The sequence below is a fragment of the Calliopsis andreniformis genome, chromosome 6 (genome assembly GCF_051401765.1).
Source record: "Calliopsis andreniformis isolate RMS-2024a chromosome 6, iyCalAndr_principal, whole genome shotgun sequence".
NCBI classification, from domain to species: Eukaryota; Metazoa; Arthropoda; class Insecta; order Hymenoptera; family Andrenidae; genus Calliopsis; species Calliopsis andreniformis.
Window position 1 is genome coordinate 1562426 of NC_135067.1, and position 17812 is coordinate 1580237.

General features: G+C 31.9%; 1 protein-coding gene across 1 annotated transcript in view; it reads left to right on the forward strand.

Annotated features, from left to right (window-relative positions):
* LOC143181108 (uncharacterized) overlaps positions 1-17812 on the forward strand; it is a 218100-nt gene that overhangs the window by 131695 nt on the left and 68593 nt on the right. Inside the window, exon 10 of the mRNA XM_076381338.1 lies at positions 6566-6673. Within this exon, the coding sequence (XP_076237453.1) occupies positions 6566-6673 (108 nt within the window). The remainder of the gene's footprint in view (positions 1-6565; positions 6674-17812) is intronic.

Consider the following 17812-nt stretch of genomic DNA (forward strand, 5'->3'; position numbering starts at 1 on the left):
TGAATCATAGAAGTATTCGCAACCACTCGATAACCAAATTCAAAAAATTAATACTTTTTATAAATTCTAAGTTTAAAAATCCACACGTCTGGAAATGTTATGTTGAAATAACCAAGTTTTCAATCGATATAAATTTTCTACCGTCAAAATTCTTTGTACATAAAATCAGGATAATTACAAATTTCATCTAGTTTCTAGGATTAGGACATACACAGTGAAACAATATTCCAAAATCTCTGAAGAACTCTTCAGTTTCATGAAAATCACTATGTCAGCCCGTATCGTCAAAGTAATACGAGATTTCGGATAATCCAACCTCTTCGCGCCACCTCGACAAGGGTTGCGGAACATTCTTGCTAGCTTTGATGAAAGTGGATGATGATCTCTGGTGTCCAGAGGAATGATGAAACAGCAGCATCCAGTAACAAAGCGTGCTTGATTCTAAAAGGCATCTATCTTCTCATCCCTCTCTCTTCAGATTCTCCCTACCTCCTATTGAGTCCACTTACCCCACGAGTGGATTAATTTAAGGAACTATCGGGGAAGCTTAAGACCGCAAAAATTAAAGTTCCATTTCGGTCTACGTAAACACGACCAGCTCAGCACTTTACTGGATCCCAAAATCACTTCCAATAATATCACTCGAATCCAGCAAATGATAACATTTCAGTCGATAAAAACTGAACTCCATGAAAGCGAGCGGAAATTTTCTTCGTATTTTGAATATTTTTCGAACGATGATGGACGATATGAATTCTGATCAGCTAAAAAGGGGACGCGGAATTGAATAGTCGAAGCATCGAAGTTCCTGAACTCATTCGCCCCGAGATTCCGCATAATCGAATCGCAGTGAAGAGCCGACATTAACATCTTTATTGAGGGGCAACATGGCGGATTCGCGAAAGTGAAATATTGAGGGGACCGAGGGCGTATGGAAAAGTTCGCGCACGCTTTTCCCGTCCATTTTTCCGCGGAGAGGCATGCACCGCACCTCGAAAGCGCCTTTTTACAGCCATGATTCTCTTATCGCAGCTCTCGTCGCATCCGCTCGCTCTCGATCGTAACTATTTAAACGCTGGGAACTTGTGAAAATTGCCGCTCCACCGACGCGCTGCTTCGCCACTTTGACGCCGAAAGTTTACCGGCTCCGCTATTCCGTGGCCTTGAAACGACTTGCGACATGATTCTTTAGTGTAACTTCTTACCTTCTTGCTAATAGTGAAGCATTCACTGCCATAGTGGAAGTTTTGTTTATCGGTTGGAGCTTAAAAGATAATGCAGAAATTGAACTACGTTAGTTGGTCGTAGAAGAGTGTTCTGTTAAAACCCTCCTGTTTATAACCCTTAGCTTTTATTAGTGTATATTGTATTGCTCTATAACAAGTTTTTTTTTGTAATAATAGAAAATAACTGTGAAGATATACAGATAATGGAGATACTTTATCAGAAAAATTTACGATTCTTTCACGACGGTTTCACTATACATACTTACGCTTAGAATTAATCAGATACAAAAAGAAACAGAAGCATTCTTCATACAAGAAACCATCGCCAAGCGTTAAACTCAGATTTGGATGAACATTTGCAGATTTGTAAAGTAACTGAAAATATTTAACACGGTATTTTTTTACCGACTGACATTCATGTTAATGAGATGAAAACTACCTCCAAAGTTGAGAGTGGAAAATCTGTTTGGTTCAATATATATAAACAAATAATGTAAATGCGACGATTACGCATTCTTGGAAAACAAATCCGCTATATACACAGCGTTTTAAAATATCTATATCTCTGAAAAGTATATTGAAAATTAGTATATATTTGTTGTTTTCTCCGGAAAAATATATATTAATTTTTCGGGAAATTTGTATGTGGATACTATAAATCGAAACACAAAGTATAATTTATTACGTAAATTATAAATCACTTGTTTCTCCATGCATTGTATTATTATATATAGATACATACCTATGTATTTTTACTTCATTCTCCACTTTATGCAAAAAGTACCAAGTGCAGACTAGTTAGCCAAATAGAGACGATTATGGTTGCTATCAAACACCTTGGACTTTCACCTTACCTTCGTCTCTGGCGCCATAGTTTTTTCGACGCCATAACGAGGATATTAGTATCGCGTGTAACGGTCCATGCTAGCCTCCAAGCACAGCTTACAAGTTTTTCTTTCTTGGAAGGATGAAATTCGTTACGGAAAAATGCATTCTTGTAGAAACAAGTAAAAATAAAGTCATTATCAATTTTTTATATTCATAAAGATATTGAGATTAACGAAAACAAGTTAATGTTGCTAGCAAATGGTTTTGAAAGAACTTACAATAATATCATTTCATACAACAAAATAATTTCACACAAATATTTCCAATTTGATGATTTTAATTTTAGTATAAAAAATTTGCTTTCATGCGAACATTGTTCTATTTTACCAGTATGTACGGATATACGAAAACTTGCATGAAGATCAAATTATTGATATTATTATAAATACTAATTTATAATGGAAAATTTCTTTTAATTGAGATATACGTCAAAGGGTTAACACCCAGACTTCTATTACGATGAGAGCCTCATTTCAATTTTTCTGTAATATTTACAAACAAATTTACAAGTACTAAACTTCTTTAAACGCCTGCCACGCGTAAAAGTGTAGTACAAAACTTGTTTCAAAGCCTATGTACTTATAAACTTGTGCATAAGTAGATGCCATAAAAAGATAAAATAAAGAAGTCATCAGAATAGGACATCATGCGTTAACGGATTAATATCTTTGAAACCATAGATAAAAACATGCAATTTTTTATGTTTTGAGTACAGAGGGTACTCCTTAGCCTATCCAAAGATATTAAAAAAAAATCACTGGAGCATAAAAATAAAGATCTTTTGAAAAACTTTAAGAAGGAAGAAATAGTTATAAAATACACAATTTTAATTTCCGTATTAAACTACATGTTTTCTATTTAAATAATTTCTTAAAATGATATATGTCTTAAAAGTGACATATATTATTTTAAAAAATCAAGGAGTTATTAGTTGTTGCGACAACGAGGAATATAATCAGTTTTGATGATCGAAGATTACTAATATGTTGCTATTTGTATTGTAAACAAAGCTTCTTTGATTCGAACTAGCAAGTAACTGTTAGTTCACTAAATACTATTACCATGCTTATGTATTCTGCTAGTAAATATGGTAATATCGACCACTCGGCCAATCGATCACTTATTCTGTTATTGATAACTGCAATGCTTGTCTCCAAAGAGGGAATAGTCATTTTGAGCAAAGTATGTAGTAACCATATTCTTCTTTATTAATAAAGGGATAAACCTAGATTATTTCGACGTCATTCGTTCCTATATTCTTATAACGTTAAAAGTAAACGTTTCATAGAGAAATCGAAAAATTTGTCCGTTTCACAGTCCTAAATTCATACCTAAAGTTTGACCATTTAACCCGGGAACATCCTGTATGTGTATATGTATATATGTATAATAGCAAATGCACCACTACACAGCGGTAGGTACATGTCATTGATAATCTTCAAGAGCAATTACTCGATCGCTATGATCGAGGGAAAACGATCCACGAAACACGATTCCTATACTTTACACCTCAGTCTGTAATGTTATCCAAAGCGTGGTAAAACTGGTCCCGGTTCTCGAATGAACATGACATAATTGTGAAAACGAGATAAACCCCGGTCAGATCCGATTGCTGAAACAACACCATACTACAGTCCGAATGGAAACGGAGAGGCCAACTGAAACAAGAGCAGTCTGGCCAGTATTTGTCTGAAATGCAATACACACGGTTTTGACAGCGCTTCAGTTGATAGTATATCGCGGGACACGGCTTATTTCATCGTAACAACGATTTGTTCAATTAACAGAAACGATTTTTCTCGATCTAAATGGTTTCAAGTTAAGAGATGGAGTTTCTTCCATTTTCGTTGCTTCTATTAATTTGATCTTGTCTTAAGCGAAACGATTACAATACGGCTACATTGATGCGAAAGGGATAAAAAATGTGGCACATTGTATGTTTTAGATATTTTTTCAAATCTTCTTTGTTTAACCCTTTAGCTCCCAATGTTCTACTGATACAACGGTTAATATAAACATGTCTCAGACTCTGCTCTTGGTTACTATCCAATTTTTTTCGACACGAATCTGCAGCTTAGTAGTAGATCTCTAGGTTTCAGATTCAGAAACTAAAGTATTCTCTCGAAAACCAATATTTGGTATCATTACATTTCAGATAAAGATTTCTAGGTCTAGACTTTAAAGGTTTAAATATTTCAACCTTTTGAAGATTCATATCACAGGATTTTATTATATTGTTCCCCTATTAATTTTCGCTCGCATCCGAACCAATAGGGAGACAAGTGTTCAGATAAAGGAATTTTTGGATAATGCAACAATTAAATTTCCAATATTAAACTATATTCATTCAAATGGGAGTCAACAAAATTGACAATTTTTGCAATAGTTAAAGATCCCATATATTTTTAGCTGCTACATTATGTACAGTTGTCAACATAAATAATTCTGTAAGTACAGTTACGTTCTTTTCGTGACTCAAATCATCGAAATCCTTCGTCAAATACCTTCGTTTGCTATTATAACTTGTGTTACATTAATATGTATGATATCTCCGTCACTATTATACATACATACTTCATTCTTAACACAATATATGTACATAGAAACCCTTGTCACTTTTCAAGTGACTTACCGATTCCATCTGCATAAATTTTTTAAATCCACAATTAGACCCTACTTTTATTGGAACTTATTTTTGACTGAAACTAATAATTTTTCAAACAGCAATTTTCTTTTCGCTCTCCCCGAAAATTTCATATCTTCTACGTGTGACAGTTTTCTCAAAAGTGTGTGATATGTACGTATAACGGAATTAATTTTGTAAACAAATTATTAGAACAGTATTGGTTTTCTCATGTCAAACTTTATATTCGAAGTTTCTTGAGATTATTCGAGTATTTATAAAACATTTGAATATATCTTTATTATACTACCTACATAAGCACTTCACATTAAAACTAACCTAAAACACAATTGCGAATGAAAAAATGGTAAGATAGAAGAGACAAAAATAGAAACAGATAAACTAAAATGAAAACTATAATATTGAATTATTCGACCATTCTCAGCCCGAGTATAATTTTCTTTTACAATTCTTCATTTTGAAGATGTTTTAATTAAAAAACAAACTTCCGGAGCTTCCTTCTAAGGAAAGAACTCGATATGTCTGGATGTGATTAAAGTGTGAAATATTTAAGAAATAGTAGACCCTTATAAAAGTAATTCACCGAAGGAAACGAGAAAAATCTTGAAAATCGACTCCTCGCGCTTACGATCCCATCTTTGAAATCTGATCGTACATGTCAAAGAAGATCCTCTGAATTCATATTAAACGCTGGACAAGGTGGTGTTATTGAATCTTCTGTACACGAGATCGAAGTAATTCGAGTTTTAACGATTCTCGTTTTCCTTCCTGAATCGTGAAATCTCAATGTAAATCGCTTTGTAAAAATTTATGTATTGGTAGCAGTAGAGCAAAAGGTAATTAATCAAAATGGCAAATACATCCTTGATTAAGATAAAATGTAGTCAGAAATATTTTCTGCCAAATTTCATCTCAGAAAGCATTAAAAACTTATTAGATGGTCTGATACGAAATTTACTAATACGTCGTACCACTGAGTGCACAGAATTTTTAATAGCGCAGTAAAAATAACTCTTTCCTCTCAAAGTTTTATCACCCCAGACTTAAAAACCAAGTAAGTTCCTTTCAACGAGACAATTTACATATTTCTTTATTCTTTTAAATGTAAATAAAAAGAATCGAACTGAAAGCTTCAACAAGCTTTCACTCGTTACAAGTTTTAGTATAGGAACTATAAACATCAGCCAATCAGATTGCAGATAGGAGCCAATATGGCGTCAAAATGTATTCTGTCAAATATGCTAAAAACACTATTTTACATACGTATAACTTTTTAATCAGCGAATTTCTGAAGTTAAGAGTAGTATTTTTTAATTCTATTCTCAAATTCTATAAGAATACATATACAGATATAAAAAAAGTTAATCATTTGGGATGCATCAGAGTAAAATTCAGCCTGTATTTTTATTACTGCTCCCATTTGATTATATAAAGCTTTATGATAGTACTTGGTAATGTAAGTTCGTAATATCCAATTTCAATATCACAGTTAATGTCATATTAATTTCGATAAGTATTTAATACATACAAATAAATTTTAGTCAAAGTCTTCGTATCGTAAATATGTGTCCGTAGATACTGATTAAACTCCGTTCAGGTGAAAACCGACGAAAAACATTAATAATCAGTTTATAGAGGGAGCTGTTGTCACTTTCAATCACCTCCCTCTATTTTATACGTCATCGGCGCAGTGACTGACACTCAGACATGCGTCGAGTAAATGTAATTTACTTTGCACTTTTCAAAAATTCAAACATGTACAATCATTAACATATTAACTAACTTTTTACAATTTCTATTTGCGCAGCTTGCACATCATCTCAGTTCAAATGCAGAAGCGGCCAGTGTATCGATAGCACAGCACACTGTGATGGAGTCCCTGATTGCCATGACAGTTCCGACGAATTCAACTGTCGTGAGTATATTTTCAAATTGATGTTAATGATTTTTCATCGCTGTTGCATTAGAAGCTTGTTGAATCATTTTTAAGAAGATTGTAATTTGATTGAACTCATATATGTGTATGTTCATGTGCACGTGAATGATGTGCGCGCGTTTTTGTTCGTTCGATTTAAATTTTGCATGTGATATGGATTTTTCACGGAAAAATATGAAGTATCGCGCGGTTTTAAAAATTAATTCCACGGGATGAGTTTATTTTTCCAATCCATTCGCTCGCTTTTGTAAATAATTCCGCCTAATCGTGGTTGTTGAAATTTGCCTTTCTGCATGATCGATGCCAAGATAATCGATTGAAATGTGTTCGCTTTCACACCTGACTTTCGGAATTGGGATACTAAAAAAAGTGAAAATCGACTCAGTAGTTTTGCAAAAACATTTCAGTGTTTTGTTTATCTTAACCTCCTGAGAAATAATCCAAACTGCTCTCTTATTCATTTATCTAATTTATTTACTTTTAGCAACCATTGAAATAGTTTAAGTTGTAAGTATTGTGAAATTATATACAATCCTGTCTATTTTGATAGTGTTATGGAAATATTAAGTTAATATTTTTAGATAAATACGTTTGAACAAATATTTAGAGTTCACTATTGTTTTATTTGTTTTGTTTTTTATAATCATTTAGTCAAAATAAAATTATTTTACTTATCAATTTTTTAAAAGTATGAAATTCTATTTACTGTTAGATCTTAATTAAATGAGCAGAATCCAACAATTAGATCCAAATAAAAAAGTTAATACAATATTTCATTTGATTAAATTCAATGCGATACTAAAACATTTTGAACTTTAATATTCTGTTCAAGTGTTCCAAATTATGTTCTGCCTAACATTAAAGTATCAAAGTGATTAAAATCTTATTGTCAGATGGTTTATCAAGTTATATCACTAAATTGAACATGAAATATTTCATTAAGAAAGAAGCTATATAACACTTATATTAAATCAGCACAATATTTTTATAGAACTTTTTACTTCTCACCTGCTTTCATTCCTTACTGAATTATTCTAATTGTAGTTCTAATATTTTGTAGCATTATTTCAAAATCAATTTAATTTTATATGTATTGGAATTTTAAAGGCCTTCCATGTATGTACAAGGATTTATTTTGACTTTTTCATTTAAGTAGAAGAAAAGGTAAAACACAAAATATGGCAATGGAATACTAGAATATACGAAAGGCTAAAAATTTTCTAACTGTAAGTCATGTCTTTTCCAACACATCACTAGAGCATTTTACATTTTAAACATTCTTCCACCTTAATGAAGTATTTCAATTTATATTTGGTCTGATAATTTAGGAAATTCATTCAAAATTTTCATTTTCCCCAAAAATTTAATATTAAATCAAGTAAATTTTAGAATGCTGTGTTCTCAGTAAAATATTACTGAAATATTCCAGATAAAATTTCAAGTAACCTCAGTAAAGTAATAAATCTGACTATTAGAAGATTTCAATAAACCATTTGAACAAAAAAGGGACAAAAATATTTAAAAGTTCTATCTGTTTTACAACCAGTTTGAAATATAAGTTCCACCTATCTTTTCGACTTAACTGTATACTACTGGAGATAAAAAGCAAGTCAATGAAAAAAGTTTCATATATCTTTATTGTACATATACATTATATGTACATGAAAGAGAACATAGAAGTAACAATAAAATGAAACCTTTCAAATTACACATTCGTACAGTTTATTATAATTCATACACATAGTCCATTAAACTATGGAAATTGCACCATCTTAAATTTATTAATTTGTGAGGTTTAATTCTTACATGAGCAGCAATCATCTACATTATTATCCTATATTTATATTGAGCAATATAAAACAACGGTTCACTTTAAAAAACAAATTGGTCCACTACTTCATATGGTATCCACATATCAAAATCTAAAACTTAAGTTAGTGATCCCAAAAGTTAAACGGAATGTTCCATGAAGTTTAGTTTCAACTTTCAACAAGAGAACCGTCAAGGTATCATTAGAGCTAACTTGGTAAAATTTGATATTTATACCGTATCACAAATTACGAAATCGGTATTTAATGATGTAAATCGTAGTTCCTACGACTTTTGCGAGTCTAGTAGAAGGGTCAAAGTATATTTCTTTTCAACGTTCTTCTAGAGCCACGCAAAGACGTGAAAGATATTTATAATGTTGAAAGTGTAAATCTGCGTCTGAACGCAATCTTCTACGTGCAATGCCACTTCTCCCTTCGACTGGACCACCTAATACTAATTCCATTTATTATTCAAATTCATAAATAATAGTTGAGCAATTTTAGTACATTAAAAAGCTAAAAGGAACAATTTTTAAATGATACCTAAAATCGCGATGTTAAATTAAATACTCAAATGTCATCTTTCTTTTCTTTTTCTTTTTTCGATTGTAAGGCTTACGATCAAGGAATTAATTGTAAGTACCAGGATTTGGTACATGGCGTTCAAAGGCCCACCAAAGGGATTTTAGAGAGTTTAGTGACCCGCAGTAAAATCTAACTGCTTTAATAGGTATCTTAAAAGCAACTGAAAAATTAATGGACCTTGTGAGTTTATTTATGATAACTAAATACAGGGTATCCCAGAAGTGGCGATACGAACGAAAATGTGGTGATTTTACATGAAAAAGTTAGTCGAAAATATATAGGGTATATCAGAAAATGTGGGACATTTTTGCAGGGTAGATTCATGTGCACATGTATATGCGCGGAAACGCCTACTTTTTAAATTATATGCTTTCTTGTATTACGTAAAACGCTGGTCTATTTCTTGCCTGCGCGGTTTGGTATCCCTTTTAAAGGTCCTGCTAGGTCCAGGATTATTCCGGTCCCTCAAATGAGTGGCACATACTCATGGGTCTTAAAGAGAGTACCACGCTATATGCAATATAAAATTACTTATAACTAAAAACCCAAGTGTTTTCGAACATGTACGTGCAAGAACTTTTTTCATTCCTTCGTGCTTAGAATCTGTCTTCTAAAGATGTACCACATTTTCTAATACACCCTGTGGAATGAACTTTTCTGATATTATGATTCGGTTTTGAAAAAACTGACTTCGACTTTTAGTCGAGGGCCGAAATCCAATTTTAAATATGTGGGGATGAGGAGTAACCAAGAAAATAAAATGCCTCCAGCTCGCAGTGGAGAGAGTCAATGATTAGACCGTCCACATCATTAATCAAACTTAGTTTTCTCAGAAATGAAGCATGATACCGAAAAATTTTATTTCATATTTCCGACTAATTTATTCATGTAGAATCACTACATTTCCGCTTAGATCACCAGTTCTAGAACACTCTGTATATTCGTAAATAATAATCAAAAACCTGTAGACAATTGATGGTTAATCGAAATCGCGACATTAAACCACAGAAAATACTTCATGAAAAATATCAACTTTTCCATAAAATAATGTTTGTACCAAATGTTTTTTGTACAAATATTATTATTAACAGTTTCACGCATTGTTTCACGGAGATTATTTATTTGTACTATATTTATTTAATTGAGTTTCATGTCACGCTTCAGATTTAAATTATTAACACCGTATATTAATGACTACGTATTGTAATAATAGGTATTGCAAAAAATTAGATATAACATAATCTGATATTAGATCTTAAAGACTATTTCTATAAATGAATTTGATATAATTACTGAAGCAAAATGTCTAAAGAATTTCTTACAAAATTTTGTATCGATTCTATCAACTCTGAAATTGTTGATGTACTCCAGTACAACATGAGACTCAATATTGATTAATTCTCCAATTCCTCTCCGATTTTGGAAAAGAGTCAACGATTGATTAAAATTGCAAATTTGGTTAATGGAAAATTATTTCGTGAGAAATTAATATTCGCAATAAAATAACAATTGTCGCTAAAGTTTACTTTGTACGCATTGCCAGCAATTTTGCCTACTGTTTCGTACAAATGATTATAAATTAAAATTGTTATTCTATTAAAATATACATATATATAATGTGCGCGCTGCACAGTATTAATTTTAACACTTAATTTTTTAGGTATACATATACTGAAAGTGGTTGTTTTAATACTTATTCTTAAAAGGAAAGTAATAGTATCTTGATAAATCATTGCTTTCTTCTCCGAATACAAATAAAGAAACGTTCGAATAATTATTATCCTTTTGACAGAATATTTGAACAGTTTACCAGTATTGTCTGGAAAATTTTCAGGAATTAATATTAACTAAATAATCTTATATAATTTTTAAATTAAATATAGATTGACTGACATTTATACAGTTATTTCTCTGTTAACATTTCTTTTCAGCAGTTTATAAATAATTTTATATATTATTCAAAACACTAGACTTTTAACATTAAAAAGATGCAGTTCGAACAATTGTTAGGTATTACTTTATTAGTAAGTACGATTAAGTAATGTGTTCATAATTTTGTATAGTAAGTATTCAGTATATGGTAGATTTTAATACCGAATCGGTTATAAATGAAAAACAATAACAATGGAAGTAGAAATAGAAGAATATTCGGATAGTTACTATTTAAGTTTTAAAAATAAAGAGCAGTAAAATAGTTGGATCAGTATTTAAAAATTTAAGGTCCATTTCCTACAAATATCGAATTTTCAAAGCTTTATAATAGTTAAACCATAAGAAATGTCTAGTTTTTTAATCACTCTATTCCTGCTTTTCAATGTATGTATAAAATTACGGACTGTTAGATTAGCGTATAGACATATTAACAACTTTATTTTACAGTAAAATAATTTTAAGGCAAAGCAATTTTAACTACAAAATGGGAGCAGATTGGACATGTTATAGGATACCACTCTTTTATTTTGCTATACATATTTTTTTACACTTTATACATAATAGAAAAATCTGTCAACAATATTTGCACTACTTTTCCGAGTAAAAAATCGGACATATGAAAGAAACTGGTTCAAAGAAGTCTCTTCAAACAGCCTCCACTTTTTCTCAAGAGATGAAACTGTCTATACTAAAAACTTGACAAAAATGGCTTCCATAAAACCAGCTTGATACAACAACATTTGCCAACCAACATTACATTCTCTACGTCATAAAAAAAATTATAACCACCTCCCTTGCATTCGGATGCATTCTCCTACTTTAGCTACAAATTAGGCAGTTCTTTTTAAGTATTTTCAGAATTACATACAGCAGAAACTAAGCAGTCACTTTGTCGCCGCGTAATTCGGAAATCGGACTGTCCATCAAATAGCTAAAATAATATTCACTCGAGCAAGGTACTTTTTCCAAGAGAGAAGCAATTTTCGTGTTCATCCCTCAACCCTCTCGGTTTTCCTCGATATTTTTTTCCTTCTCTTTCCTTCTTTTTTTTTTAATTCGTCAACTTCATTAGCGGCATTAACATCGAGGGGCACGGAGCAACATACCACGCCGAATTTAAGGGTACCACCCCATCCCTCATCCTCTCAGCTTGCCGAACGAGATTTACTCGCGTTTATTAAGCCGCCCTAATAACCGGCTGCAATTTTAATCCGACGTTAATCTCCAACGAGTCTGCATCTCTCCCTTCAACCCTCTGTCGGCCCTTTGGCAGCCTCTGCTCCAGAAATTTCTAGCGTTTTCACCGGCTTAATCCAATTCTGATTCATGGTGAACCGCGGGCGGGGGAAGGGTGGCTTCTAGAAGAATGGATATAGGTGTCAGACTGTTTCTCGATAGATCGAGGTGGCAGTGTTTGGTAGTTTCTGCGAGATAGCATCCTACGCGATTTATTGTGCGATAACTGAGAGTTGATTCAGACAAGAGGTCTTAAATTGGATTCTCCTAAGAGAATTTGAACTGTCTAAAAATAAAACGACGAAGTGTGTAAAGGAATTTATTAACTCTTTGAGACACATGATTTTAAAGAAAATAAAAACCCAAGTTGCACCGTAGTCACAACAGTGTCAACAACTTACTAATGCGTTTTGACTTGTATAAATGTTTGTTTCACTTATTTACGTATTTACCATTGATTCATAGCATTGCCAACTGAATAAAAAACTTTAAATAAAATATTAAATATTAAAATGTATGACTATGAGTAATTTCAACTTTTCGAGATGGGTTAAAATATATCCCATCATGCATAAAAAGTTAAGCAAAAGGTGGAACAGTTTTTAACCCACCAACCCCAAAGAGTTAATGGAGTAATATGAAGACTTTTGGTATGCGTAAATAATATATGCTGAAATATTTTAACTTTCTTAATGCCAAAATATCGATCTGTCGGTAGTAGGATAATAGTTTAGTAGTTTTTTAATAGTAGCTTTTCTGTGAAACTAATTAGATCTACTGACATCTGATGAGCTCCCGACAGTACTACTTTAAAAATCTTCTAACTTCTAAGTTTTTTTACTGTTAAATATCTGGAAAAATGCAACTTTCGTTTGCATGATGTACTCTAAAAAAATTTGTTGACGAGCGAACAATATTTCATTCACCAGTAACAGCGTTTGTGGTTAGTACGGAATTTTTTCTTGATACAAGGAAACCGAGTAAATATTGACTTGACAATTTTCACTATACCTACCTGTGGTTACACGGTTAGTACTAAAAGGTTTCAAAATTGGTAAAGAAGCTCATACGAAACACAAAATATACTGTGACGAAATGTCCGATTTGTCTACGTTTTACGGGAACAATGTATTTAAAATTGACAGTACAATTTTGGATCGAATAGTAGCTGGTGCTTATCATCCAGTAAGCCATCATCAAGTAACGTGGTAGCAAACGATTCTTCCACCAATTCATGATCAATCCTGTGCACATCTGTGCACACGTGACTTCTTATTTGGTAGTTTTAATACTGTGTTGGTGTTGCCGCCATTTCTTATTTTTCATTTACAATATTTATAACAATAAGTTTAGTTGTAAGTTTTATAGTGCTCGTACTGCATCTAGTCGTTTCATCCAATTCTTTATTTCACTATGAAATATAAATACTAAATATTTACTAAATTACCACATGTGAGACAAAACGAGAATCTTTAGCATGAGATAAAACGAAACACCTATGTATGGAGAAAAATGAGAATGTTTTTTACTACATAAATATTCGTTCTTGCAAGTATTAGATTATAAATTTGGATTACTATTGTAGTTTTAAAAAAAGATTGATATCTACATAAAAAAGACTGAATTCAATACATTGAATGTCAAGGTTTGGCCTACGAGAATTGCAACAGTGTTGTAAAATAGGATTATGTTTTTAAAAAACTTTTAAGGAACATTAGTTCAGAGGATTTTGCAAATGTCTAATAAATACAGTAATAAATATTGAACCTAGCATTAGAACGTTCGATGTAGAATTGAAACAAACTTAAAACAGTTTTCTAAGAATATTCTTTAATTTAACACTTCGTTAGTCCGCATACATATTTCTGATTGAACGATAATTTATTAAAAAATTAATCTAATCTTACAATACTAATTGTCTAATCCTAGAAGTTTCATCTTAAGGACATTATACGAAGCAAATTTTATTAAGCAGCTTGCTACATTTTCTGTTCTATTTTTTATTTCTTTCTTGTGCTTATCATTTTTTATAATGAAAACATTATTATTATTATTAAATACTATGTATTAAAATCTTCAAAAATGTCTGTGGAATTAGTATTACTGTACGGACAGTATAAATATCGAGTGGTTATTGTTTGATGAAGTTAAAGAGTGAACATTTGAAATTTACCATTATTTTTCAAGATTATCATAATTTTATCACAAATTTTTTTTTCTTTTTTACAAATATTCACCGATCCAGTGGTTTAATTTTTCCACTATACATAACAGTAGACACCGCATATTATACTGCACTAAAACCATCAAAGTTTTTAAATTTGAACATAATATTCTAGAGACCTATTTGCAAGACATTAAATTCGAAAAAAGATGAAGACTTAAAAAGTTCTAACTGAGAAAAGACCCTAACAATGAGGAATCAGAAATCTACTCAACAAATCCATGATCACGTTTTCTACAAAAACCGAAAACGAGATGAACTTCGTAAAAAACGTCGAGATTAATTGAATCGCAATGTGTGAACGTGAGCAAGGGCAGGTGAAAATCCAGTTACGTTATTTAATGCGATTTCCAGCCGCTTGCGTTTTCACTCGATCGACGAATATAAAGCGTACCGTCGTGTCGCGACCTCGAAATTGGCAAACGTGCTACCCTCGCCTCGACTCGTGATCAGCCTCGTAACGAGCCCACTTCGAACAGATTCCAGGATTTACTGACATCATCTTGCAAGTTCGAGAATCGCCTCGCCTGTGTCTATCATAGAATTGGAAACTATAGGCACACGATACAATCACAAGCACCTTCTCCCTGAACTCGAACTTGCGATCTTCGATCTTAGAGATTGCGTTTTTATTATGTGAGACTAAGGAGCTTAATATAATGATTCAGTCAGAACTAGTGCTTTTATCGTCAACGCTGTACTTCTACTAGAAAGACTGAGTGTAATGGAATTTTTTCTTTTTAGTTTTAACACGTACATAGTATAATAAAACTATCTAAATTGTGATAGGGGAATTTTCGGATAATAGAATATATACTTCTTTTATGTCGATTTTCATTTATTTAAAAAAATGGAATTCAAATATTATGGGTATCTATATAATAATAGTAATCACAAATCATAAACTTAAACTTAATTTGGTTGAAGAATTATGGGTTTCAAATTTTCATAACTGCTAAATCGCAATTTTCTTTAGCAAATCTAATTCAGTAAAATTATGTACCTTTAGTGCCTCGTACCATCATTGTCCCATTTCTAAAACCTTAAATGCTTCAAAATGTTGATTATATCATCATCATAACTATGTATATATTCGTATAATTATGTTTTCATATTATCATGTTATACTTTATTATGGCATTAGGCTTTGCCCAAATTGAATGTTGTACAACAACGAAATCGTTGCGACAAATCCGACCGATGTCGATGAACAATGAATGTATGAATGTAGTGGTATGTAAAACTTGACATATGTATGTAAATGTTATTTATTAGTATGTACTGTTGGTGTTTGTCCGGTCAGCCGGATTTGTCGCATACGCACTTCCAATATGCTGTGCTGCATACCGGTTACAATGTTAAACTAAATTTATACTGATTTCTTCAATAAATTACGTCATCAGTTGATTTCTTTAAATTTAAGTGGTTACATACAAAACATATTGGGGTAACGGAGCATTCGAATGAATATTATCGGAGTGTTCGGATAATAGAGAATACGGATAACGAGGATTCGGATAATAGAGATTCTGTTGTAAATAAGAAAACCAATGTGTTCAGATAAAGAACTTTTAGGATAACTCAAGAATCATTTGTGTAGTACCTACTGCATATATTTTATTTTTATTTGACGACTTTATTGCATTTGCACCACTTTCACGTTATTTTTATTATAACGCTTTTTGTGCGGATGGTTAGAACTAGTTATTTCTGTTTATTAAGGAAATACTGTAATTCGAAAATTCAAAACATTAAATTTTAATTTCGTCGGTGTAAAGGCGAATTACAAATTTTATATGTCGATTGTTTTTTATCCATTAGATGGAAAAAAGGATTGTTCAAGCTTTACGGTAAAAAAAGAAATTTTATCTTGTCGTAAATACATATCTACAGAGTTGTACAACATATCGAAAAAAAAGTTAAACTCAATGTTTTATGGTTTTCTGTGTTATACAATGTAGTGACAAAGAATCTTCAAAAAAAATTTTATTACATGTAGTCCCACCTTCTTTAACTTTTTTAAGTGCTTACGCGCAGAATACAAATTGTTTCAAATAATGGAGTAGACATTACCAGGCTGTCAAGCTTAGCAATGAAGATGAAATTATAAAATCTTTGAGTAACTCATGATTTATTCACTTCTTTAAGAACAATAGTTTATCTACTAATCGATCAAATTATGTATAAATTAATCCACTACATGTACACTAAAAAAACTGTAATATAAAGGTTTAATTACAAAATTATTTACTACTGTTCTCCAATGAAATATTGAAAATTGTATTAATTAAATAGCTGGCTTCTAATCTTTACAAATTTCAAATCATTATTTTATATACAAAATCAAGTAACAAATTGTTTATTTCTTTAACGTTGCTATGTTCTAGGTTATTTAAAATATTGAGCCCATCAATATAAATTATTAAGTTCTTCATTAACCTAGTAACTAATGCTCGAATATAGAGCCCAGACAGTGCATTTGTAATATTAAAATCACGTCAAAGTTATCTTAGAATAGAAGTAATTAAGTAAATTGCTTTTGAAGCAACTTGCACACTAGTAAGATGCTTACTTCTCTATTATAAACTTTCGCATCAAATTTAATTTCTGAAAAAATAAAACATGTAACTATTATTGGAAGCAAAATATTCAATTTTTCGAAACAATAAAGTAGCTTCTAATCCATATTTCAATTACCATGCAATATTCATAATTAAATCATTTTTTAACAGATCTCAAATACGAATATACATATCTGTATATAAAAAAGATTTAATGTTATTATTATAAATGTTTTTGAAAAAACATGCCCCTTAATCCTTTCGCATCGAATGGCTACTATAATAGTAGTCGCTTGCGAATTTGGTCCCTATGCACGAATGGTTACTATAGTGGCTGTTTGGGAAACCATCCTTTGTGTATGACTGGCCACTGTAGTGGCCGCTCGTGAAACTGTTCCTGAACAAAAATTTGAAATATTACTAACCCTTTCGCTACGACGCGACGGGTGACAATAGTCGCTTTCCATAAGACGTTGTTGATATACGACGAGTGACTTTAGTCTCTTACTATAGAGTTACGATATGTTGGCTCACTACTTACAAGCTGAAGCAGCCAGGAGGAAACGGGAATCGTTCACTCGCATCGAGGAGAAAAATCTGCAACGCTCCGATTTTGATGTATTGGCTAGAAGACTTCTACCAGATCACCAGCTTCGTCAATACATCAAAATCGGTGCGTTGCAGTTATTTCTCCGCCATGCGAATGGACGATTCACCTTTTCCCCCGGCCATTTTAGTTTGTAAGTAGTGAGCCAACATTTGATAACCC